Raw genomic sequence first — 27,969 nt, 5'->3', positions numbered from 1 at the left:
GCCGATGGATCACCATATACGATTGGATGCTGATGCATCACCATATACCATTGGATGCCGATTAATCAAAATATCAAACTGTGTACCGTTAATAAGCATATACAATTTGGTGCCGATCAAAGCAACTCTGTAGTTACTCTTCTTCTATCAGTTAGATTTTGAGAAGAATATCTTTGTGTATTAAACATTGCGCGTTGTCATTTTTTTGTTTGGTATAAGCAGACACAATTTACAGAATTCTCAGTTGTTGTTATGATGAACTCCAATCGCGCATGCGTATATGCAGAATGCATAAATCACGAGATAATGCACACATTGTATTTATTCAATGTTTTATGATCATAACAAACCAAGTATTACTAATGCCTAAATCCCGTGTCCTAACTGAAGCAGATTTTGAAATTTAAGAAGCCTTTTGATTGGCATGGTTCTTTTTAATTATACGCATTAGTATGTTACATAAATATCGCTTCTTTATATGTTTTAGTAATAAGAATAAGAACTTAAAGATGATTATTTTTTTTAATAGACTCCAGATTAATTAGTTCTATGTCAACATATTTTGCATTTATTTCAAATGTTAAAAGTGGACAACTCTGAAGTACAATGTATTTTGATTCTGGCCAAAAGCGTCATCTATAAAATACAACTTACTGAGCTCATCAGCTGTTGAGTACATATTACTGAGCTCAGCAGTTGTTGAGTACATATTACTGAGCTCAGCATTTGTTTAGTACATATTACTGAGCTCAGCAGTTTTTGAGTACATATTACTGAGCTCAGCAGTTTTTGAGAACATATTACTGAGCTCATCAGCTGTTGAGTACTTATTACTGAGCTCATCAGTTGTTGAGTACATATTACTGAGCTCAGCAGTTGTTTAGTACATATTACTGAGCTCAGCAGTTGTTGAGTACATATTACTGAGCTCATCAGCTGTTGATTACATATTACTGAGCTCAGCAGTTGTTGAGTACATATTACTGAGCTCAGCAGTTGTTTAGTACATATTACGGAGCTCATCAGCTGTTGATTACATATTACTGAGCTCATCAGATGTTGAGTACATATTAATGAGCTCATCAGCTGTTGAGTTCATATTACTGAGCTCATCAGCTGTTGAGAACATATTACTGAGCTCATAAGCTGTTGAGTACATGTTACTGAGCTCATCACCTGTTGAGTACATATTACTGAGCTCATCAGCTGTTGAGTACATATTACTGAGCTCAGCAGTTGCTGAGTACATATTACTGAGCTCAGCAGTTGCTGAGTACATATTACTGAGCTCATCAGCTGTTGAGTACATATTACTGAGCTCATCACCTGTTGAGTACATATTACTGAGCTCATCAGCTGTTGAGTACATATTACTGAGCTCAGCAGTTGTTGAGTACATATTACTGAGCTCATCAGCTGTTGAGTACATATTACCGAGCTCAGCAGTTGTTGAATACGTATTACTGAGCTCAGCAGCTGTTCAGTACATATTACTGAGCTCAGCAGCTGTTGAGTACATATTACTGAGCTCATTAAAGTTAGCCTTCACAAGGTGCTATTGACGTTTATCCAACGGTTACTTATGACGTTAATATGCTCTGACAGAGACAAATTACACCAGCTAAATCATTGAAAAAATGGCGAAACTTGTATCTTTTTATAACAGATTAGGTGCGAGATGCAATAAGAGCGTTCGTGATGAGGTAACGCCTGCGCTGCCGTTTGGATTAAGCTGAGCAAATTGAACGGCAAAAACAATAACTACAATAATAGGCGTTATGGCATATTAAAAAGTTGAATAAATAAATATTTTTCATCAAGTATTTTACCGATTATGCGAGTAATTAAATTGTGTCAGGAATTTTGGTAACATGTTTGGTATACATTGATTCCATAAGCACTTTTTAAAAGTTTTATTTTGAAATTAGTATGACAGTCAGAATGATAAAACTGTAAAAATGATGAAACATCCAAATAGATAAACAAAACAAAAATGATAAAACAGTCAAAAATGACGTAACAGTGAAAATGATATAACACAATCAAAATGACGATGAAATGATTAAACAGTGAAAATGATGAAATAGTAAATATGATAGAACAGTAAAAATGATAAAACAGTGAAAATTTCAAAACAGTCAAAATGCTAAAACAGTGAAAATTATGAACTGTCAAAACATGATATAACAGTGAAAAATATATAATAGTCAAAATGACAAATATTGAAAATGATCAAACAGTGGAAAAGATAAAACAGTCAAAATAATAATAATAATGATACACCAGTCAAAATGATAAAAACAGATGAAATGATAAAACAATCAAAATGATGTAACAGTCAAAATGATATAAAAGTCAAACTGATTAAAGAATAGGTAAGTAATAGCAATGCGTGGGTTGCTTATGTGTCTGAAGATAAACCTCGAGCGGCTGAAGCCCGATATATCTTTGTTTTCCATACACTGTGTAACCAAATTTAATGACTATCCTACAACCAAGGCAATCAAGTTCCAACCCCAACAGCAGAAAGAAAATCACTACTATTACTACTACTACTAATAAATAGCAACAGCAAAAAAAGTAAGATCATCATTTCTAAAAGACTATATCTTTTTTAATCCACTTTCGACTCATACATAGTTGGAGTTTGTCTTATATATATATATATATATATATATATATATATATATATATATATATATATATATATATATATATATATATATATATATATATATATATATATATATATGTAAACTAATGGAAATAACGCTCATTAAAATATGTACATACATTTTTCAAATAGGACAAATAAACATCTATTATTTGCACTGTAGAATTTTTCATCTAGATTTGTTCTTTAACCCTCACATATTTATTTATAAAAGATCTTCATTTCTTGTTGAAGCTTCTGGCACTAAGATGGTTCTAAGTAGTGAATGGGGGCGCTTTACGGACAATGGGAATTAGCATTAAAAACACCCCTGGGTCACTTTACGGACAAGGGAAATTTAACATGGAGAAAAATCGTGGGTCACTTTACGGACAAGGGAATTTAACATGGCAATAAATCGTGGGTCACTTTACGGACAAGGGGAATTGAACATGGCAATAAATCGTGGGTCACTTTACGGACAAGGGGAATTGAACATGGCAATAAATCGTGGGTCACTTTACGGACAAGGGGAATTTAACATGGGATTTTTTTTTTTTAAAAATTTAAAAAAAATTAAAAAAAGGGGTAGGCAATTCAAAGACTATCTCTTTTCGAGAAATATGGCTGGCCCTGAAAAGGGCCTTTGGGTTTTCTTCTAATTTCTTCTTTTCCTCCACCAAGTTCTTATTTTATCTCCTACACTCTTCTTCTCTTTCTTTTTTTTCTTCTCCTCTTCTTTCTTCTCTTCCTCCTCTTCTTTCTTCTTCTTTTCATTTTCTTCTTCTTTTTCAATTTTTTCGTTCCAATTGCTTATTCTTATTCTTTCCTCTTCATCCTCCTTCTCCTCCTTGATCTCTTTCATGACACCACTAATCTTGTCCTTTGCTTTCCTTAAGTTATTAATTTCCATCTTCACACGATGGGGACTATAGGAATAATGGTCTTCAACCAGTCTTAATAGCATCTGTTCCATTATTCCTAAGTTGTCTAAAACGTCTTGCAAGGTTTGCAATTTCTCCATTTGGTTTGACGCCATCTTCTTTGTATTCTTTGCAGAATGGTTTGAACAATGAATACTGTGGGTTCTTATACGAAAAGCGCGAACGTGAAGGAAAACATCCCCCTAAAACATAAAATGGATCTTAGCTAGATGATGACCAAACATCGCGCGTACGTGAAGGAAAACATCCCCCTACTTTCTCATTTCATATAATCAAACCCAAACTATACTCTCCACATACGCTAAGAAACAATAAAGAAACCCATAATCTACTATTCACACAAACTTACTTTATTAGTTACTAACACAAACACAAACACACAATCACATACACTTCCATTATTAATAAAGAGTTAGTGTTTATATTCACACTACTCTACCTACACACATTGGCAAATGGATGGTTATTTCTTTTCTAGAGTATTGGGTAGCCCTGAAAAGGGCTGTTTTGTCTGGAACTTCATGGACACCTGGTTAATGGTGGCACCTTCCAGGCCTGGCGCCACATACACATCTTATCCCCCAGTTACTTTTTACCTTTTGGGGGGAGAGAGCAGAGGCAGGATATGTTGCTTCAGAATCCCAATTTTCGCTCTCTGGGATTTTGAAATTTCTTCTCTCCTTTTCCTCCTCCTCCTCCTCTTCTTTGTTTCTTCTTTCCTCTTTATATCTTCTTTCTTCTTCTTTATATCTTCTCTCCTCCTCTTCTTTGTTTCTTCTTTCCTCCTCTCTTATCCTTCCCTCCTCGACAATGGCTTCCGCGGCCAGTTCATTTAATATGCGCCTGGCATATTCCAGATGCACATGAAGCTCCAACAGTTTCTCAAGTCTCGTGTTCATTTTTTGGTGTTGATCAATCAACAAGGGTAGCTGGACTGCCGAACGAGTTTCAATTTATACTGAAAGCGCGGACGTGAAGGAAAACATCCCCCTAATAACATAAAATTCATCTTACCTAGATCATGACCAAAAAACAACAACAACGCGGACCTAAAAGAAACACTCACTCACTTTTTATGCTACCCATCACTATTTTAAAATTTTTTTATAAATCACTTCAATGGACTATCCACATACGCAAATCAATTCAATCTAACTCCAAATATACACCTCAAATACCAAAAAAACATCATTTTAATCTACTATCCATACCAACTTACTTTATCTCTAACTAACACACCATCACATACCCTCACATTTTTTAAGAAAAGAGTTAGTGTTTATTTTCACACTACTCTACCTACACTCACATTGGCAAATCTATCGTTACTTCTTTTCTAGAGTATTGGGGTAGCCCTGAAAAGGGCTGTTTTTTTGTTTGCTATGGCATTCTTTTTTAGTTTCTAAGAATGCGATGTCCTCTGAGGATAGACTTTCTGGCGATAGGTCTGCTTCTTCGGAAAGAGAAGAAGAACTCTTTGGTGTCGATACGGCAATCGACAAAGCCTCTGTCAGCTTCAGGTTGCTGCTGTTGTTGCTGTTGTTGCTGCTGTTGCTGCTGTCTCTGAAGTCTGTACTTCTCTGTCCATTCTTCTTTTTCCCTGTTCATTTCTTCTCGGAAGAGCTCTTCTATCAGGTCTTCAGTGATTTTTAACATTCTCACATTCTCTATTTCTTCTGGTTTCGGTATCAGACTGTGTCTGACCCTATGCAGATTCACGTAGGCTTCGTTGAGCTTAGCTAGTTTGGAGCACATCTTCTTAGGAGGATGAGTCGACAATGGATGGCTAGACTGGGAACAACCCGGTTCTTAAAGTTAAAGCGCGGACGTGAAGGAAAACATCCCCACACGGTTTTCGAGCCGCAACGTTCATGAGAGGGATAGTAAGAAATGAAAGAGCATCAATTCAACATTCTTATAGCTAAACAAACCACAAAGGCATTTTTTTCTAAACACAACATTTTTTATTCAAAAATCACTTAACACTAACTAACAACAACTCTAACAATAATCCAACATGATAACATCAAACAATATTTTTTCAAATGACAAATATTTTTTTCTTCAATTACTAACTACTTTGAACAGGGCTGACAACGTTGTGAATGAAATAGTGATTTCCACTGTTGGAAATCATTAGGCCATTGATGGACACTACGTTTCCTAGCTTGAGACAAAAGATAAGCATAATGGTCACAGAACCATCGATCTACTTTCACATCGTTTCTAGCAGAAGAACGAGGATCAAAATGAGTCACTAAATGTTCTAAGGAATAGCCCAGGCTGCGATGATGCAGAAAATACACACAATATTGTCCACACACCAAGGAATCTGTGCCTTGTAATTTCACATTATTGAATCGGGTGGTCTGAGCATTTCTTCTCATAAAGTCGATGGTATCGTCTTCCAAATGGGGCAATCCGTACGAATCGAAATATTCCACACATCCTTCTTGAGGAAAGTAAACGGCTACCCAGTGGGTTCCTGGGAGATGACTGTCGTCCGTGTTGATCACGTAAGCTTGATGGTCTTTAGGTTTGCGATGAGGGAGTTCATCTTTAGCACAGACGACGGGATTCCAAGAAGACGTATACGAACTGTGGTTCAAAAGGTAATAAAGTTCCCAGGTATCCATTGTTTTGTGTTTTTTTCTTCACAGGTAATAATACGTCGTCAATTCGATCCTGACTTTTTGCTTGAAAATGTCTGAGGAATAAACGGTTATTCGTTCTGTTTCCTCACTCTGATTCAGGAGAGCTTCGATACGATGGATCTCTTGAGTGGTTAATGGTGGACAAGAATGTTCACGCAAGTCTTTATACCACTGGTGCAACACGTCTTTGTTCGAGATGAGGCTCCAAGCTTCGTCCAGATATTCGTCCAATTTTTCTTCTTGACTCAACATCAGGCATTTATCGTGTTGAATTTGACTGGGATGATCGTTTTGACATCCATAGCAATTTTTCTTGATCAATTCCGTCATTTTGTCGACCAAGTGTTTGGCAAAACAGCAGACTAAATGGGCTTCTTGTTCTGGCCATCTCGACTTCATCAAAACTTCTTCGTCTTTGTCTTGAGATTCTTCTCCTTTCACGGTCTCCTCACATTCCATCTCCAAAGTTTCTCCACTAGGTAAAGAGGGATAACAGTCTTCCATGGCTTTCTAATAATCTAGAATGACTTCTCTCAAACTGTTGATTTCTATGGTATTATCGAATTCTGCATACAGGATGACGTTCACTGTCTGGTCCAGTGGCTTTGCAAACTGAAGTTCCACACGAATCTGGCCAGATTTTATAGGGTGGAAATGTCCTTCGTCGCTGCCTTGGTCTGGAGTGAAATCGAAAGCCCACAAAGCATAGCCTCCTGCATAATCATCGTAATCAATGCCGTGACTGGTGTTGGTTCCTAACTGGCCGGTGGCTTCGTACAGGGACAAGTACGATCTCAAGTAATTCATCTTTGTGGAATCAAAGCTAGGTTCGAAAGGTCGGGTACACAAGGTCTTGCCATCGCGACTGACTTCGATTTTCTTCACTAAAAAGTGTTGAAAGTTGAAAGGATTTTCATCGAAGGCTCCGTTGAAGGCTGCATTCGAGACCATACCAAGGATCAAACGCTTGGGTAACTGTCCTTGAAACAGATGATCTTCGATTATGGATTGCAGTCCAGTAGAAATGGTGAACGTTTTCACTTCCACACGTCGTATGGGATACTTGGCGGTCGTTCTGCTCAACGTCTGACTGATTTCGTTTCCCACTTTAGGTAACACTTCCACGCGCCGTACGTAGAGTCTGGCCACTTCGATTTGGCTTTTAGGATGGCCAGTCTTAGTAGCATCACCATTAGCCAACAAATGGAAAGCGGCACTGCTACGATTCAGTCTCAGGCGCACATTGACCCCGTTCAGCAAATATTTCTCTTGCAACCACATGTCCAAATGCAAACGATCCATCAGTTCTAAACTCTTTTTGCCTGCGATTCTGTCTCGTCTTGCCACAAAGCCGTCATTGTCACCTGCGTCAGCTATCTTAAACTTGCCCGCTTCGTCATCTACCCACAGCACACAGGCATTGAGATGACTTGTCTTGGCATCAGGTCCGTACGTCAAGAGATTTTCCAGGTAGGCACGGTAAGGGTAAGTATCCATGCTGCTGCTGACCAGTTTGTTGTTCAAGTACAAGTCCACTGAGCTGAACAAGGAATGCATGAAATTGTTGACGGGAGCTATAACATCAGCGGCATCTACTCCACCATTATCCTGATCTAGAACGTGGACTTTCAAGTACAAGTAACTGCTATTCAGATCGATGTAATCTTCGGGCTGTCCTTTGATTTCAAACTCGATGGGAGCTGAGGCTGTCAATGAGGAGACGGGATGAAATTCCACCCATTGGGATTCTTGCATCGTCATCATGGTAGGGGGCATGGCAAACAGATCCAGTTCCGTCTTGGAACAGGCGCAAGACTCTCGGTGCATCATTTTTTGTTGTGTCTCAATAATCGAAAACGTCTAAGTCTCGAACGGTTCTTCTTTTTTTGGCCTTTCTCGCTTGAAGTCTGGTGAAAGGGTGTTTTCTTCTTCGTCGTCTCTTTCTGCCTTGTCCTTGCTGAATGCTTGACTCGGTAGCGTGCAGGGCATTTATAGGTGTGTCTCGTCGGCCTAAAATGTCTTTGCCCGTTTGCAGCAAGACATTTTTGCCTGCCCTCATGAAGGCTTCTTTAGGGTTTTGTTTGTCGATGATGACATTTTGGAGAAATTCTTTGCCTTGTGTCAGTGCCGCATCTTTCAAGGCGTGCAATCCTCGTGTCACCATCGGTTTCAAGACTGGAGCCACCGAACGAAAGGCCGATTTTAACATGTCTCCTAAACCGTGTCCTCGCTGTCGAGCAACCCCTCGGTACACTGGATACATGACTTACTTACTTACGAGTCGTGAGAGAACCGTTTTCGAAAATGGAGTTTCACCGTGACTTTTCCTTTGGTGAATGGAATATCTTGTCCCAAATCTCCTTTTATAGTAATGTTGACCGTGTCCAAATACGACTTGCTGACGGGCAAATAGTGAGGATGGACAAATTCGCGGTGAACGTGGTAAGTGTTTCCACCTTCTTCGTCAGCGATCGCGGCAGAGTCCACTTTGAAAGGAATGACACGCAGTAACGGCACGGAGGTGTGTCCCACCACGTTGTATTCCACCACATCGGAATACACAAAGATCAAATTCTGTCCTTGGTTCAGTTCTACCGGGGCATGAAAATACTGGCCAAAAGTCTCGTTGCTGTAAATGACGGTTTTTTGTTTTAGTGTATGTTCTACTTTCTTCCTCATCTTTACGTTACCACCCAACATGTCAAACAATTCATCATTAAAATAGAAACCCAAGATTTTTTCCCCCTCAGGAAATTTCATCAGGAAGCGACGAGCTATTTTGTGGTATTCCAGGGTGACAGCTTTGGACTTGAAAGTCTTAAAAGCTTCCCCAAACACGCCATTAAACTTGGAGGCTATGGCGCTGACCAAATGTTGACCACTAAAATAATAGTCCGAGGGAATGAACAACTCATAGTCCATCCAATTTAGATTGGCTTTGTTTTTTGTTTTATGGGGATATTTGTTATTCTCATTCATCCACTTTTGCAATGGTTCGTCATAAACTTCCACCGTAAATTTACTCTGATTGGAAAGGACATTGAAGACTTGGGTTGGGTGAATTATTTCTACCAAAGCCACTTCCCAATGGGCTTCGTGATCTAAGGGGATGGCTTGAGGTAATTTGGCCGTGTAACAGCACAACGTGTTGTTGGGAAACACCTCCATGGAACTGTCACTGGGTAAGGTTAAGTAAAATTGGTTTTGGTGACTCATAATTCCAGAGTTCTGTGGCTGTCCGAGGGGTTAGTGGATGTCAGAGGCGTGTCTCCGCCCAAAATGGGGTTCTGGTTGTGGTTGTTGGAGTGGTGACTGGCACTGGCACTGGACACAACGTTCCCGTTCGAGGAGAATTTCAGGGAGGGATTGGGAAGCAGGTAACCGATGCAACTGCTCAATAAAATGGTCCACAATTGTTTGTCTCCTTGTTGCAAACTCAAATTGGCGATGGCTGCCCCGATGACACAATACACCACGAAGATTTGGCAGAAAAAGACGATTTGCGTTTTAGGCACACGTTCTCCACACCACACCCACAAGGGTTGTTTTTGTAAATCTTGCACAGAAGAACTAGGGGAAGAAGGACTGGTCGACGTAGCTGCGTCTGCTGCTGTGTGAAAGGGCATGATGGTCACTTCTTCTTTTTATAGTCGATGACTTGCGAAGCGTCGATCCAAGAATCAAAACTGGGTGGATATCCTTTCCAACGTACTTTGACTTCTTTGACACGTCGTTTGCCCACTTTACGGGTTCTGCGTTCGAGAATGCTTTCGATGTCGTACACGTCGTCTTCTTTTTTGGTGACACGTTGTAACTCGGGCAAATAAAACGTTCCTTTGAGTACTTCTCCGTTCATGTCTTCCAATTTATAGACGGCAGGATGACGGCCATGCACTCGTCCAGTGACGCGAAACAGTTCGGTCGTCCAGTTAGGTAAGTAACCTTTGTCGAAAGTGCGTTTGGTTTTGCCAATGCGCACCCAATCTCCTACGGTCAACTCTCCACTTTTCTTGGGGACAGCCCTCGTCGGGGACGTACCGAACAGGCGCTCGAACACCAGCACTTCGTTGTCGGGAGTCACGTCTTGCGGGGCACGTCCGATGCTTCGATGGTAAGATTGGTTGTACGCTTGCACCAGGTGCGGTAAGATGTCGATGTACTTCAGAGTGTGGTGATGCGTAAAATATTTCCACATGCGTTCTTTCAAAGTGCGTTGAAAACGTTCCACGATGCTGGCTTTGGTTTCGGGATTCTCGGTGGTAAAAAAATGAATGTCACGTTTCTTTAATTCTTTTTGGAAAGCTTGGTTCAGAAATTCGGTGCCTTTGTCCGTTTGCCATCGAAGAGGGCGACGACCGCTTTGTTTCAACACCCGTTGCAGGGCTCGCACTAACTCGCTGCTGGATTTGGAAGTCAAAGGCACGACCCAGGCAAATTTGGAAAAGACGTCGGTGACACAAAACAAATATTTGTAACCACGATTGTAGCTGGCCAAATGAGAGACATCGGCTAAATCGGCTTGCCATTGATGATCGATGCCTTCCACTCGGGTGCGACTTCTAGCAAACTTGCGTCGAATGGGTTTGTGTAAAGTGTAGGTAGCTTGTTCTTGTAACCATCGTTGCACTTGAGGTAAACGGAGACTTTTCAGTCGAGTTTTGGCAGCACGATACAATTTTTGAACTCCTGCGTAACCTGCAGGATGCGAGGGATCGTAGTAAATGCTGGCTAAGACTTTTTCCATTTTTGTGTTGGTGTGTTAATAAGGCACCCACTCTTGGAAGAGGCTACTCTTTTTCTCTTGGGGTATTTTCTTGGATTGCAAGGCTTTGCGTGTGCGACCGGCAATAGGTGTCGAAGAGGAGGATGTCTGAGCAGGGGATATCGGTTCTTGTTTCACTTCTGTCTTCACTTTCTTTTTCTCTTGTGAGGAAGAAGGCGTGGCCATCATCTTTTTAATCCATCCAATTCTGGAGGTAGGTGGTGTTGTTAACTTGCGTACTTTTTCTGGTGGAGTTTGAAACCCTTCTTCTTCTTCTTTTCCTTTTTCTTTCTTGACCACTGGTACCGGTACTGGTACTGGTACTGGTGATGGTGCTGGACTTTTCATCAAGGTCTTAAAATCTTTTAGAGTGGGTAAAGCTGTTTCGTCTAAAGCTTTCTGGTGAAAGAGTTGCAGTCGTTGCAAGAGTTGACCGTACTTTTGCGATTTTTCTGTTTCGGACAAATCTTGGCGATCCATCAAGGACTGCAATTCGTGTTGTAACTGGGACATCTCGCTCAAATGGGGATTGGGAGGTAAATGCGGGGTGCGTTGTTCTTGCCACCGATGGTATTCCATCCATCGTTTGTAAGGCACTAAAGCTAGTTTTCGTCCTTCCATGGGGTTGTCAGGGGTCAATTCTGAGATCTTGGGACTTTCGAAGGCCTTTTTATCTTGCTCCCACCAGTCCTCCCAACATGGTTCCCAAGACTCCTTTCAGTATGGGGCCTAACAAGAGAGGCAAAATGCCTCCACGTTGAACCAACATCTTCTTTTTTTGACGAATGGGAATTTTCTTTCGAACCATTTGGCGAAGAACGTGACGATGTTTGCCTAAGCATTGTTTCTGGTGTTTGGACAAAGGGATCGTGCCTTTCAAAACGTTCAAACAACATTCGCACACGGTATCGATGACCTCTTTGGAGGCCGTTTGAATGAGTTTTTTTCGTAGGGGTGGAGAAGCTTTGGACAGGACAGATAACATGTCCCCATGTTTGGCTAAACGTGGTGGCAGTCCTTTCCTTTTCTTTCCTTGGGGTTTTCTGGAGGGTGACATTTTTGCTTGTGGGTTCCGGGACATTCACCGAACAGACACTAACGTCGATGACTTAACGCACACCCTTTTATCTTTTTTTTGGGACTATCGCTTTGTCATAAAGGTGACAATGTTTTTCCCAAAATCGCCAAGGAATCCTCCCCTTTGTTGACGCCTCTTTTTCTTGGAACGACTGTGTCTTTTCTTAGGGTAATGTCGATGCTTGGCTAAGCGTTTTGTCGGATGACGCGTCTGCCTTTGTCTCTTTCTTTTGTGGCTTCTTGGAGGTGACATCTTTTACAAGTTCACTGATACCCCGACTTGGTCACAGGCTCTTTTTATACTGGAACGCGTCGCCACTGATTGTCTTTACGTTTTATCAGTTTGAGGACAGGCATGACACGTCGTGCAGGGGTACGCAACGGACTAAATCGAGAAAGTTCTTGCTTGGACAAATCCAGTAAACTTTGTAACATGCCCGATCTTTCTTGGACTTTGATTTTGGGAGAAGGTACTTTGTGAGCAGCAGCCACTGCCACTAAATTGGAGGGTTCTGCCACTGGGGAAGTTCTTTTGGGGGTCATCAACGGAGATGTTCTTGGTGTGATCAACGTCTCCAAGTACTCTTCAGTTCTGGGTGTCATCAACGGAGAAGTGGATGAACGTGAGGATGCCGGAGACGCAGTCACTGCTGTGGCAGGTCGTGGTTTGCGAGTGTAAGGTTGCGTCCTGGCCGAAGTGCCTCTCTTGCGACTAGTTTTCTTCTGTGGACTTTTCTTTTTCTGGGGACTTTTTCTCTGTTTCTTTTTCTGGGGGCTTCTTTTCTTTTTCCGGGGTGGTGTCTGGTAAGAGGAGGGTCCTGCCACTGGAGAGGTTATTCTTCTTGGGGACCTGGTCTTTTTCTTTTTCTTCTTGGGGCTTCGTTGAACTTTTGTCTTGGGGATAACTTTGGGGGCATTAGGATCCCATCTTAAGAGTGAACGAATGATGACCCCTCCTAGAGTACCGCTCCCTCCAGGTTTCAAAATGATTTGTTTTTTGGTTTGAGTGTCGATGCGGGGATCGGCCAGTTGGACCAAAGCGACTTTGTTTCGATCGAAAAAGCGTTGGGTTTGATGAGGAATCTGAATGATTCCTTGGAGTAATTGACGTGCCGTCACCGTGAACCATCGTAAGACTTCTTTGAGACTAGCTTCTAAGACACGAGCTCGTGTTTGTGGATCTTTTTCTCGACTGATGCCATACAAGGCACGAATCAATTTGACGGGAAGATGCGACTGAAGGGACGTCATGTTCGCACTGAGTGTGAGACAGACGAAAAAGGGTCTGAGGTTTTTATAGATTTTTTTCATGGGGAGTGAAATGAAGTCGAGGACGGAGACGTGTACAGGACAGGCCCTCCGTCTTGGCACCAGTGGTGAAACAAGTGGGTACGAAATCGCAAATCCTCGGGGGTCGTAGGTTTCAAATCGACGAGTAAATAGGCGTGTGGAGTTTGAGTGGCATCGTCGTACGCCTGAGTCAGCCAAGGCGTTCCTAACTGTTTGGCTAAGACTTGCACTTGCGATTTATCTCGAGGGCTTTTAAACAAGACCACGTAATGCGCATTGAGACTGATGGTGCGATGGGCTTTACTTTGTTGAAACAAATTTTGGGTGATGTAAACGACACTGGCATTACGGTGATGCCCTTTGCGCGTGAACCACAATTTAATTTCTTCTTCGTCTTCTCCTAACATGTCGTCGAAAATGACCAAATGGGTTAGACGGGAGTCAGAGACGATGCCGTCGTCTTCTTTAGGAATGCCTTCCACAAACACGATGGAATCGCCTTGACTTTCTCGCAAAAGGCTGTACGCCGATTGCCACTCTTTGTAACACCACACGATCCGTTGAGGGGGCCGATCGATCAAATGATGTTTATGTTCGATCAAACGTTTGACGAATTCGGTTTTGCCTGAACCGCTAGGTCCAGCAATGAGCATGTTAAAGGGATGGCGAAGATACAAAGCCTCCCAACTGGCACGATCTAAGTGTTCGTCGATGACTTTGACAGTAGAGGAAGAGGGAGCAGAGACAGCAGAGGTAGCCATGGTATGAGAAATGTCACTTGTGACACGAAAACAAACAAGACAAGAGTTTATATACTTTTTCAGAACACGTTTATTGAATGTTTCAAATATGAACACGAAAGACAAAAATACATACAACCCAAATAGTGATGTACAGGAATATAAAACACAGCAAAGCGATCAAAGTGGAATATAAACAAGTGTCTGTACAACATGTTTTGGGTAACCAAGATGTCCTAGGCACCGTGTGTAATGTTCTTACAGTCTCTACATGAGGTATTGTCACACAAGTGTCCTCTCGGAATGACCTTTCAGGCATGTCCATGACAGTCCTGTCCTGAAGCGAGTGGTTGTTCTCGGTGACGGGTTCTTCTGGCACCGTCACTAACACAGGTTGAAAAGTAACTTTTTTCCTTGAACAACTCTTGTGCATACTGGGCCACTTCTTGGGTCCAAGCCTCAAAACCCCCCTTTTTCCAATCACGAACATCTGTCCAATGAGGGTGTAAGTCACAAGCTACACACACATCGTCATACACGTCTTGGGTCGCTAAAAGTTGACGAATCTTTTTTTCCTGTTGAGGTCGAGAAGTATCCAGATGAAAACGCAAGGCTTTGAACAAAAGGAGTTTTTCGTGACCATTTAAGGCCATGGAGGTGGTAAGTACTGATCGTAAAGAGTCCACAAAGAATCGGCTGGTAAACGAAATCCCAGAAAACAAGTCACTAAGACACACACCACTTGTCGTCCCAAATTGAATGGATACAGTTCTTGTAATAATTGATGGTAATGATCCACGGTTTGAATATGGTCATTGAGTTCCTTCCACGGAATCTGTTGGATGACATGTGACATAAACCGTGGCATGACAGCCTGTTTTTATATTCTCTTTTTTTCGGATGCAATAGACGTACTTTCTAGCCAGAGATCTTCGTTCTCCAGTAGGGAATCTAAATCTTGCATACTGTAACCGAAACGTCAGAGTTCGTTTAGGTGTTTCCTCTTCCTCTAAGTAGATTCCACGTAAAATATGTTGGTAATCCTTTAACTTGTCTTCCTCAATGTATTGCTGTAGGTGAATCTCGAAGTAACCATAATCATGAACATGTCGATCATTAGCGACCTCAAAGTTTTGAACAAGGTCTGACCATTGAAAGAATTTCTGACGAATCAGTTCTCTTATACCATTCAGGTACCAGTGGTTAAAGATCTGGTGACGTATCGGATGCAATTGTTCTTTACGTTTGACTTGTATTTTCACCAGCTCTCGGTAAATGCGTTCTCTCAACTCCACAGGCAAAGCACGAATGTTCTCTTGTAAAGTATCCATGAATAGGTCATACTAAATCCTCTTTGGTCTGACACAAGAAATGTACTCTTTGCACAAACATGGTTTCACTTCAGTGTCGAATTTAAATCGTTGAGTCACTAATCTACACATTACAATTCGTTCAGAAGTTTCCTCTTTCACCAAGTTGACATTGTGTTCAAGATGTTGGTAATTCGTTAACTCTTCCTCTGGAATTCGATGCAGTACGTTTACAATGTAGTAGATAAAATCGTTCATACCAAACCATTCCTTTTTATAACCAGGAGGTCGTTGATCAATGTCTGTCCAATGGAACACTTTCAATTGAATCAGTCCTTGTATAGCCTTCAGGTACCAGTGGTCCAAACACCGGTGACGTATCGGATGCAATTGTTCTTTACGTTTCACTTGTATTTTGACCAGTTCTCGATAAATGCGTTCTCTCAACTCCACAGGCAAAGCACGAATGTTCTCTTGTAAAGTATCCATGAACAGATTATTATGGTAAAAAAGTTACTTCAATGTCTCGGTCCCACTAAAGGTAAGTAATGACAATTCGGTGACCATCGAGCATGTTCTACGTAGGCCGAATCTTGCGGTTCCCAGTGGTGAAGTGACACACTGCAACTGAAGCACTTGACTTTATCTCCTTCGCCCAAGTAGAAAAATCCGGCTCTGGCTAATTCTTCGGGGGTCGGTCCTCCCAGATACTTAGGCCATTTTCCTTTGAACGATTGAAGACGATTTTCAAAGTCGCAGTATTCCGACAAACGCACAGGAAACGAATATTCGTTTTTCACAGGTTCGTTTCGATGAGGGTTGAGTGACATGGGCAGGAGTTTGCTCAGGGCTGGATGACATCCGTAGGGAGGTAAACGTGAAGGTCGACATTCCCCTTTAAAACGAAACCCAGTAAAATGTCCAAGAGGACGAGCAGCATCGCTTTCGCATCCCTCAGGTTTGACACGCACAGCATCACTTTCCATGACAGGGGTAGTGAGAACAAAGTTCCCATGATGCTTTACGGCATCGCTCAGGTCACAACGTACAGCATCGGTCCCATCGCAAGGCTCACAATCGCACTCGTCTGCAAACTCCGTTACGCAATTACAATGGTAACCACATGGACAATCGCAGTTTCCTTCCGGACATTTTCCGTCGCAATGCATGGGTCTTATCCATCCAGTATTAGTCACACTAGAGGAAGATACAGCTTTTTTACAATCCCCAAACTGGAACGATGTCTTTTTCAAAGTATTCATCTTGTTCGCTCGGTCTTGGTAGTCCCAATGAACTATCGATCTTGCCTAGGGTTCCTTTTTTATATACAGACCAATACCGATGTGACCGTACGGTAAGGTGAAATGATTGGGAAGTCGAACTCGCTTCTGGTACACAATTTGATAGACTTTTTCCAGGGGTCGACTGACGATGTGGTGAGTGGGTAAACGTACAATCTTGTTCGGTTGGTAAGTGGTCACTTTAAAGTTTCCATCCTCTCCCGATTGCAAGGCTTCTTTCAATACCCCAAAATTGACCACTCGACTGGTACGATAATTCAGAGTCAGTCCTTTCACTTTGCACGTCGTGTGCACTTCTCCTTGTTTGTCCCGGTATTCGTAGCCGTAATTTTTGGGACCGCCACTGACGAAACTTAGAATCTTGTCGTCGGGATGTTCGTCTGTCCAGGCTCCTAAACGGTCTCCTTCGATGTTAGGGTGATGTTGAATCGGGTGATGGATGTAAATGCAACTGTCCGTGTCAAAGTACAGGACGCGTTCTTCTAACAGTTCTAAAGCTTCGTACAATTTTAAGCGAGCATGGGCTGTCACGTAAGCCGCAATGATGACATTTCCAAAAGGGTCGTCTTGCACAAAGTCCAGATCTTCTTCGTAATTGACCAAGATCAAATTCTCTCGAACGACGTCCACGTGTTTCATGTATTTGGTTTTGTCGTGAATCATCTGGAAGTAGCGGGAAGGTTCTGTCAAATATTCCGTCTTGGGTAAACACGGTCGTTGTGCCATTTTACCCCACAAGCAATTTAACATCACTTTGGCAAACGATCGCCTGCCTTCGTTTTTCTCGATGTGGTCTAAAGTGATGCCTTCTTGTTCATAGTATTTCTCTTTGAATTGTATTTGGTCTTCGGGAGTGTGACACCAGGAAGGATAGCCGCTGGCTTCTTGCTTCAGTTTCAAAAAGGCATCCACGTAGTCGGCGAAAATGCCTTTCTGACTGGGATCACCCTTGTGGTATTGTTTTGTCTTGGGAAAGTGGCAAATTTCGTACACTTCTAACAGTTGGTATCCCATGTCCAGAGCTTTGAACAATTCTACGCTGACCCAGGTTCCCGTCAAGACCCGTTCTTCCTGGCTGTGCTGACAAGGTTGGTCTTGGTTGCACGTTTCGGCACAAGTACGGCACAAGGGAAACATCAGTTTGCCTTGACAATGGTGAGGTAAGACGGGATGGTATAGGTTCGTGGGAGGCAAAACTTTACACTTGATCAAGCCTTCGTATTGTCGAATGTTTTTCAGGTCGATGTGTTCCGTTAACAATTGCGGGTGCCCTACAGGAAAGCGACAATATTTGCACACGTAGGGATACAGCGAACACACGTCCAAGTATTTGATTTCTTCTCCTTTCTCTTCGTCGGCTTGGTACAGCAAACAGGTGGCATTGGTCCTTCCTCCGTACAAACTATCCCTCGGGTTCAGCGGGTCCATGAACTGGTAACTTTCCACGAGGCGTTTAAACTCGGGATCGGTTTTCAAACGGTGATCGTATTCGTGTTCCCACATTTCCACCACTTGGTATCCTTGCTGTTCTAACTTTAGGCGTCGCTGACAAGTGTCCTGGTACAAGTCTTCCATGGTTCGTTGCAAAAACTGATTTTTAGTGCCACGGTCAGGGTAACAGACGGGACATCCGTGAAATAAGCAACCGTTAAACTCGTACACGATCTTGGGGTTTTCTAAGTCCCAGCCATCGACCGAATACGTTCCGATGGTCTTTTCGCCCCCTCCGTTGCGGGCATGCTGAATCCACTTGTCTTCCTTGTCGCACAAGTAATGTAACCAACGTAGGGCTTTGACCGAGTATTGACGTTTGACAAAGTGGGTCGTTTGAGGACTGATGACAGCCACGGTCTTTTCAGGCATGAATCGTTGTCGATACACTAAGGAACACGCTTTGGCAATGGTGCAAGCTTCTTTCAAAGGATCGACCCCTCCGTGTTCCATGAACAGTTCTCGAAATTTTCCACAGCAACGCCGTAAAATGTCCACGTCGGAACGACAATACTTTAGCATTTCTTCCTGAAAGTCGAAGGGGTCCGAGGCGTGAATCTGGTACCAAGCGTAGAAAGCTTCTCGTTGTTCGGTACGCATGTTGTCGGGGTCGTAATAGTGAGCCTCGGGTAAATGGGGTAGAACGGCGTGTTGATTGGCTTCCGTATTGAAAAAGTGTGGAAAGTACCCTTTAGCCATTTCTGTCATTCCAAACGTTTTAGGCATTCGACTCAAAGGCATGGCCAAATAGCTCATCGAATCTTTAAACTGTACTTGTCCCACTTGCATGAAAATGATTTTGGCTCCGTTCAAAGTCACTTTAGGACGCTCGGTGCCTTGTTCCGTATAATATCTGAGAAGAAACTGTCCATCGTATCCGGAGAAATTGTGAGCCATCACTGTGGCATGGCGATGACAATCTCGGTAACGTTCGATGTCCTCTTGGCTCCACGTCTTGTCGACGGGGTCTAAGACCCATTGGGCAAAATCGGCTAACGTGTTGGGTCCCCGAAAGATTTTTTCACGCCCTCCGGGTATCTTGCTGCAGTGAGGGCAATGACTGAAGATAGGTTCTTGAATGCACTTCTCGCACGCTCGATGAGCCACGCAGAAATTAGGAATGTGAATGCCGGTTTCTTGCATGCATTCGAAATCGAAAAAGATGAAATTGCCTTTCTTCTTGTGACCGTCCTCTTTCTCTGGTGGGGGTTGGTATTTTTGCACGTAACATTGGTGTTTCAAGTCCACGATGTGATGACAAATGTGACATTTCTTTTTTCCTGAACATACGTGTGCCTTGGTACTATTGGTACGTATGCCTTGTCCACACGTAGGGCACAATCTCAGGAGTTGACAAGCGCATTTCTTCTGTGAACCTTGCGTTTTCAGATGTTGTTGGTAACAGGTAGGGCTGACAAACGTACGCAGACAAGTGGAACAAGGCACTGGTTTTTGCCCTTCGCTCAGACAGGGTGAAGAGGCCAAACATCCTGAGCATTTCGATCCACAATGCTTGTGTTGCTCTCGATTGTTATAACCATGGTCACATTTCTCACAATAATAACAGTATCTCAGGAATCCAGTGATACTGGTAATGGTATCGAAATGGTCATCGTGATGATAAAGGTGAATGTATTTTCCGTCCTTAAAATTTCGGCCTCGAAACAACAGAGGTCCGCGCACTTCTTGAGGGTGCACTTTCAAGGTGTATCGTGGAGCTAGGGCATCTTGCAATTTTTGCATCTCAGAAATGCCACAGGGTGTGTCTTTGGACAGTCCGGCTTGTTGTAACAGGAGTTCTGCTTCGTTTCGTTGTTTGGCTCGATCGGAACGTTGAATAGTGTCCCAGGTTCTTTTCCATTCTACCGTGTCGTTCTTGTTGGCATAGGTTCGTCCCACCACGATGGCACGGGCTAAACACATCTGGTCATGAGGGTTGTTAATTCGGACGAGACTCTTTTTGGTGTTGCGAAGGTCGTCCACCAATAACATCTTTTTGCGTCCTGTCCCTTGAGGAGGAGAGACGTGGGTCATGTCCAGTGTGGCTTTACCATCGGTGATGTCAAACTGATCATTAGATTGTTGTACGTGTTGAATCTTGTCCATGACTTTGGAAGCAGTCAATTCTGCAGGGGTGCTAAACTCGATCCAAACAGGGGATTTCAAACCGTCGTGTTGTATGGAAAGTCTCAAGCGATCGTCTTCTTTGGGTTGACATTGTCGCTTGAGTGCAGTGAGCAAAGAATCCCACACCTCAGTGATGAACCCTTCTGCTTTCTCTAACGGCACTTCAGCCTTGAAATCTTTAAACTTCACCGTGTATTTGTAAGCCGTGGTTCTAAATTTTCTAGAGGAGCGCTTTTCCGTCTCTCGAATGGAATAGTACTTTTCAGGGTTGACAAAGGGTGATGAACTTGGTTTAGAGGGTTGGGATTCTGGTTCACTCATGTCCTCTTCAAAATCACTGGCATGAATTTGTGCCAAGATTTCAGCCCTGGTACGAGGCGATAGATCACGTTTCTGCCTCTTACTTCTTTCTTCTTCTTTCTTCTCGAATGAATGCGATCGTTTCATCTTGAAAGCAAAAAGTCAAATGACTCAAGTTCAAACACCATAAACTACTTTATAGTCATAGCAGACCAGCGTATATAAAAGGGTGTGTGTCTTGTCCTTTCACTATTCATTTCACTCTCAAGCCGAGCACAACGATGGAAGAGACTGACCAGATGGAACGTTTCGTCAGAGCTTTGCGAGGGGTCATTAGAAAATTCTTTTCAGACCAGCCTACGGACTACTCTCCTTCCTTTAGAGATAAAAGTCAAGATACTTGCTATATCTGTCAGAAGAAAGGGCATTGGTCTTCAGAGTGTCCAGACCGTCAAAAAAGAAAAAAAACAGGGGATAAAAAAGACAAAAGTCAAGATACCTGTTATTATTGTAAAGAAAAAGGACATTGGTCTCCAGATTGCCCAAAAAAGAAACAAGAGGAGTCAGAAGAAAAGAGGAATTCTTCAGAAGAAGAGAGGGATTCTTCTGAGGAAGAAAGAAGACAGGTGAAGAAACAGGAGAAAAAAAGAAGAAGGGAAGAAAGCGAGGAGGAAGAAGAGGAAAAGAGTGTGACGGTGAAGAAATTAAAAAAACAGAGAGACTAAAAAAGGAGAAAAGAAGAAATCAATGAACTTTTTATTAAAGTGTTGTGTTGTGAATTGTGAATTGGATTGTAAAAAATGGAGAAAAGAATAAATGAATGATATAAGGTAAGAGTCTTTGAGTTTTGATTTTAAAATAAGAAGCTACACTCACGCACTCATACACAGACACGTACTATAAGGGTAAAATGGGTGGGGTTTATTTTTTTTTTGAGTTATTGGCAAATTGAAATTGTATTTCTTTTCGAGAAATGTGGGTGGCCCTGAAAAGGGCCTTTTTTTCTTCATGGTGAAGGGGTGAGTTTAACCAATCAACTTTAACTGCCTTATGCCTTTGCCACGACCAAGGCCTACTTCTGGACTGCGTAATGTTGATGATGATTGGGTTGAAATCACTAAGGGTGGTACGGTAGGCTTAGTCACAGGGTTGACGTGTTTAGCTCGGGAAGGTCGTATTCTCTTCGGTCGTGATAAAGAAGTCTGATACATTTGTTTCAGACTTCTTAACTCCGCTAAAATGTCCAACAGTACCGTGACCGTTTGATTTTCACCCTCTTGTTTCTTTGCTGCTACTTCTTCTTGCTGTTGTTTTTTTCTTACCTCTTCTTCTTGTTGCTGTTGCTGTAGGAGAAAAGCCTGTTCCGCTTCCTTTTGTCGTTGTATAAATTTCTCCAATTCTTCTTTCTGTCTCTGTCTAAAATTCTCCACTTGCGGTAATGAAGAAGGTAACGAAGGTTCCGGAACAAATTCTTGCGAGGAGAGAAAATCCACAAAATCCCAATTCACCTCTTCTGAAAGTAAGTCCGAGTTCCCTTGGGCAGTCTCCCCTGCTGGTGCACCCCAATGGATCGTTTTCTGAGCTTCCGTCATGTTGAATCACTGTCGCATAGACTGAATGCACACAAGCGCTAGCGAATCTATATTGACTACGTGACGTCACAGACTGCTCTCTTCGGATTGGATGCGAGCTGACTGAATTCTGTAACGCGTGTTCGGATTGGTGAATGAACTCAATCCGTTTCAATCCTTTCTGTACCTATAAATAAGCGCCGTTCAATGCATTGATTCACCTGTTCTCGTCGCTTCAAGATGTGGACTACAGTTGAGTCATCCACTCTTGTGTCTTCCATGATGTTTCGGACAGACTTGCTCATGTATGTCCGATCCAAGTGGACCGTTGTCCACAGGACAAACACCAGCCTGTGGATACGTAGGATCTACGTCGAAAGACAAGGATGCCTGAAAAGAGTGCTGATGTACGGACCAACAGTAAGACGCAGCCTAAGGACAAGAAGAAGACCAATGCGGTGCCATTTATGTTAATGAATACATTAACATAAAACCCAAAGGCCCTTTTCAGGGCCAGCCATATTTCTCGAAAAGAGATAGTCTTTGAATTGCGTACCCCTTTTTTTAATTTTTTTTAAATTTTTAAAAAAAAAAAATCCCATGTTAAATTCCCCTTGTCCGTAAAGTGACCCACGATTTATTGCCATGTTCAATTCCCCTTGTCCGTAAAGTGACCCACGATTTATTGCCATGTTCAATTCCCCTTGTCCGTAAAGTGACCCACGATTTATTGCCATGTTAAATTCCCTTGTCCGTAAAGTGACCCACGATTTTTCTCCATGTTAAATTTCCCTTGTCCGTAAAGTGACCCAGGGGTGTTTTTAATGCTAATTCCCATTGTCCGTAAAGCGCCCCCATTCACTACTGTTCTAAATAGAGGCTTTATGTTAACTAACTTTGTGACCGAGAACTTCAGAACGGACAACTTTTCTTACCATGTTGCTATTCTGAGCTTACACTTATTACTTATATCAAAATTGTGGTCAACGTCCAAGACTATTTTATCTTCAAATAGTGTTTTGTTGTATCTTCTTTTGTATCCCTGGTGAATTAAAATGAATACCGTGTATACTCGTTTACAAATCTGGTCAAATGGCAACAATCTTAGACCCTGATCTGCTGTCTGGATGACCAGGATCTACATTCTTTGTTCTTGTAAGTATTCCTAACAAACTGCATAGACCCAGACAGAAATGGGTTTATTTGATTTGCAGTTTTTACCAGCTTGCTTGTCAGTGCGCCTGTGCGGATCGAAGAAGAGCTATTGCACCTCACCCCGTCATCGCCACATAGTAAAGAATATATAAGGAGAGCCTCACTACATGTTATCTACCCTTTCTTCTATTCCTAAGCGCTAGACAACAGTTTGAAGAGACACCGATAAACCATGATAATTTGGTAACCATGACAACCATGATAACTTGGTAGATATATGTACACATTAGATGTACATACTTGCTTAATTATCAATTATTCTACTATTTTTGTATCCCGCACACATTCTGTTATACCTGAAATCACACATCTTAAGAGGTACTACACACTTATCACAAAATCGATCATCGTGGCACATATGTGAAGCTTCATTGACTTTTGTTAATTTTGTAATTTACGTTTATTTATCATGCTCTATTCGTCGTAAAATCACCAATACTAATGCCTTTATTCATCTATATTAATTTTGCACCATGCAACAAAAGATGGTCACTGTGACCTACATTTCACATTTTACTAGTGTAGATTATGTTTCTGCATTTTTAGCGCATGACCACATATGAATTTTTTAAAACCCCTTTGGAACCCTTGTTTATATCCTGTGGAAACTGACAATGCAGTTTGTTACCCCTTTCTGTAAATGACGCATAACATTGAACATCTTTTGAAGTTCAATATACATTAACCCTCAAATTACTAGGAATCAGCTGACAAACTCGACTTCTTTTTTATAACACAATCGATGTGAGCTAAGCAACTGTCATATAACATTTCTAACAAGAAGCTATATTGACATATCTGTCGATATTAAAGACTGGTGTAGTTTAATTTATCGATTCTTTAAAGATCGAACATCAACACTGACATGTTCCTAAAACAGGCATTCATCATCGTGGAATTAGAAAGGAGCATACATGGCATATACAGGCGAAAAGTATTTAATTGATTGCCATATATCATTGGCTAAAAACAGTCTCGCCGGTCCAAAATATTATGTTTGATGGAAGTAATGTTGGGCTCAAATACGTTTGATATATATTACAAGCTTATCTGACGTTATCGATATATATCTCATGAATAATGGAAATTACTAATGGAATTTTGTGATTGCTTAATACAAGAGGTTCAATTTCTCTGATATGGTTTTTTGTGTTTGTTGTATGATTACATTATTATGCCAATGTTGTACAAAATGAGTTCTGAGAGAAAGAGCATTAAAAAATATATATTTTTCATAGATCATGTTACAGGAACTCAAGCACAGAGAACTTTTAAGCGAACTTTTGCGGATATTGCCACTCACTAACTTGCATAGCGGTCAAAATTAATTGTCTTTGTTCAAATATGTGCTACCTATCAATCTGTATGACTGATAATTTAATTATGACTATTATTGGTACAAGGCAAATAACTATAGCCATTGAGTCAGAAATACAATTAACGCTTCTTTTTTGAAAACGTTATTTAAAATAAATACCTTGCAAGATAGCATTCTTAACTGTCAAGAAGATATTTAAATGCAAAGTTTCATTTTTTTCAATGATCTTGATATTTATTCATATATCGTTTTATCGTCAGTCGTGTGAAATATATCAGGTATTCCATTTTTTTTAGATCGATATGACTAAAAAATTCTGAAAGCTACGTTAAAAATCCAACACACACACACACACACACACACACACACACACACACACACACACCTTTTTATAGATCATTATTATACTTCCAGTGTCCTCGTTGTCTTCGTTTAGTTTTCTCATCGATTGTCCATGATTTTGTAAACATTTGACTAGTACGATGTCCATGAGTTTGTAAACACATGACCACCACGAAAGCAAGTTGTTTTAGTAAAGATAATTAATTCTCGTTTGATATTTTATTGGGATATTCGCAATTACCATAAAAATGATATTGTACTCTACACAGTAGCATTAATTATGCCTTTATGGGAACCCTCACGATCATATGACGTATTGCAAATGTATTAATCTTTCTTTCTCAATCACTCTCATATATATATATATATATATATATATATATATATATATATATATATATATATATATATATATATATATATATATATATATATATATATATATATATATATATATATATACATGAGAGTGAGTGAGAAAGAAAGATTAATACATTTATACATACACACATACACACACACACACACACACACACACACACACATATATATATATATATATATATATATATATATATATATATATATATATATATATATATATATATATGTGTGTGTGTGTGTGTGTGTGTGTGTGTGATAAACCTTCATAACATAAACAGGAACATACTTCACAGCTGGATATCGTTTGGGCCACTTTTAGCTTAAGATTAATTGATTCGTTCGTATTTATTTTCACTGCAGAAAGTTTTATATTCCATCCATCCATCCGATCAGCCATACAAGATCTATGTCTCTGCTTTTCTTGCTTAGCTTTTAACAGAAGTTATAATATGCATTTGATTATATCATGCCGATGAAATGTGAAATGACTGCTAAATGCATCGTCTAACCATAGACTTAGATCGTCTACCCATGCTGTCCTTGGCGGGTCTCGAACCTCCTGCGACCCTTGGATTACGAGTCCAACACTATACCGACTGTTCTGTCGTGGCTCCCATTTCTGATTGTCTCTCTGTGAATATTTTCCATATATTTGATCATATTGCAGGGCATGTGCCAGACTGTTGAGGAATGCTTTGACAAGTTCCATCCCCCTCCTTCTGCTGTCATCCCACAGTTAATCCCTGTCATTCTCCAGACTGGCGTACTTATCAAGTAAGTATCATCATCGAGAAACCAATAAAGTCACAACAATCTAGCGATATTCTAAGTAGTGTTGCGTTTAAATGTTACTATTGATGACACCTGTGAAAACATCATTCCATAATTAGAACTAAAATATGTCACACAAATAGTATGAATCTATAATAAAAAAATGCAAACGGAACTTACATGAACGTTATTCCTCGTGTTGGTTCCCTGTTTCAGTATTTGCTTTCACAATCAAAGTTTCTGTAAACGAGACCAAGTCTTGAATTCTCAAAAGGCACGTTCACGCCAAATACTGAAAGATAAGAGTGATGGATTAATTACATTCAAATGGAAGGTGACCCAAAGAGTGACACTAGTAAATTCCTTCGGAGTCCGCCTAACGTTGAGATCTGAATGTGTCTAAAAAGACTGCCATTTTGACGATTGACTAAAATATTTCATATGGAATTCTCTGAAGGGATATCAGTTGAAATCATCTGTAGAATACGATACGATATTTAAAGTCAGGTATAAATAGTTAAAGGGAAATTTAATTAGATACGCAACACAGAAACATTAACTTTCCAGGGTAAAATGCGATCTTACGGATCCATAATATCAGATTTGCTTTTTCTTTTCACTTTGATACGGTTACCATATGCATTGGCGAATGTATGCTATTTAGCCCTCGAGTGTTTCCATTTTAATGTTTTCTGAATTTTATAAGTTGAATTAATCCATGTACTATATAAATGGAGATGTTTTATTTCAATGTCATCAACGCTATTATGCAATCAGCCAAATCAATCCTATATGCTTTGAAAGCGGCTCATTTCAGAATACTCCTTAAATGACATTACTAAATAACGCCTCTGCCAGCACAGCACCATTGGTACCGGGAGGACCTGGGTTTTCAATAAAGTCATTTTGTTATGTATATTTAATCTGCATTTTGTTAGGTTTTGATTCTTTATGTGCAATGGATAACTGTATTTTAGACTTGACCCTGTCCAGAATAAAATTTATTTTCTACCTTACCTGGATCATTGATTTTGGTTTTGTAAATATTATGTTTATCTCAGTCTGAGTCCAGAGCACTGGAAATTCCCCACAAAATGCCAGATCTATCTATTGTTTTCCACATTTTAAATATAATTTCAATAACAGACTTTCTAATTATAACTACGATGTCATCTTGAACATATTTGGACCTTTCCAGAATGAAATTTTCAATCAGGTAATAGTTGTTTTGTGTTATTTTATTAGAAATTACCAACTGTGACCTGAGGTCAAGTAGAGGACTATATAATCTTGTTTATCTAGAAAGTATTTATTCGCGCCGTAAAATATGAGCACAGTCAGTTGTATTGTTGTGCCGAGCATTTCATTTGGGCTGGAATTTATTTATTCAAATTATTTAATTCAAGCAATTTTTGTCTGGACATGCAAAGTGCTCAAAAATAACATTCTTGGAAGTAGAGAGAGAGGGATTTACAGTGAAATTCAAATAATGATATATTATTGGATTGTATTATTGTGATTAAACAAAAAAACCTGATGGTACATAACTCCAACACACCCATCATAGGAACATCATCACTTTCTGCTTTGGATTTAGTTTGGAAAACCACTAAAGTTTATTAAGAACTTTAACCATTAGGACTTGCGTTATACATTCCTAGGTTATTCGGATGTAATTCGCAATACCGTAAGCTCGTTTTACATTTTCACTTTCTATTC

The 27,969-nt window shown here is 40.8% G+C and overlaps 1 protein-coding gene across 1 annotated transcript in view; it reads left to right on the top strand.

Annotated features, from left to right (window-relative positions):
- LOC149798613 (uncharacterized) overlaps nucleotides 1–27,969 on the top strand; it is a 163,083-nt gene that overhangs the window by 6,525 nt on the left and 128,589 nt on the right. The window contains exon 2 of the mRNA XM_089956951.1: nucleotides 26,147–26,253. Within this exon, the coding sequence (XP_089813077.1) occupies nucleotides 26,147–26,253 (107 nt within the window). The remainder of the gene's footprint in view (nucleotides 1–26,146; nucleotides 26,254–27,969) is intronic.

This window comes from Sinohyriopsis cumingii, chromosome 5, assembly GCF_028554795.1.
Source record: "Sinohyriopsis cumingii isolate HCF-2022 chromosome 5, ASM2855479v2, whole genome shotgun sequence".
Lineage (NCBI taxonomy): Eukaryota > Metazoa > Mollusca > Bivalvia > Unionida > Unionidae > Sinohyriopsis > Sinohyriopsis cumingii.
Note: the sequence above shows the minus strand (reverse complement) of the source record. Positions and strands in the feature narration are given on the sequence as shown.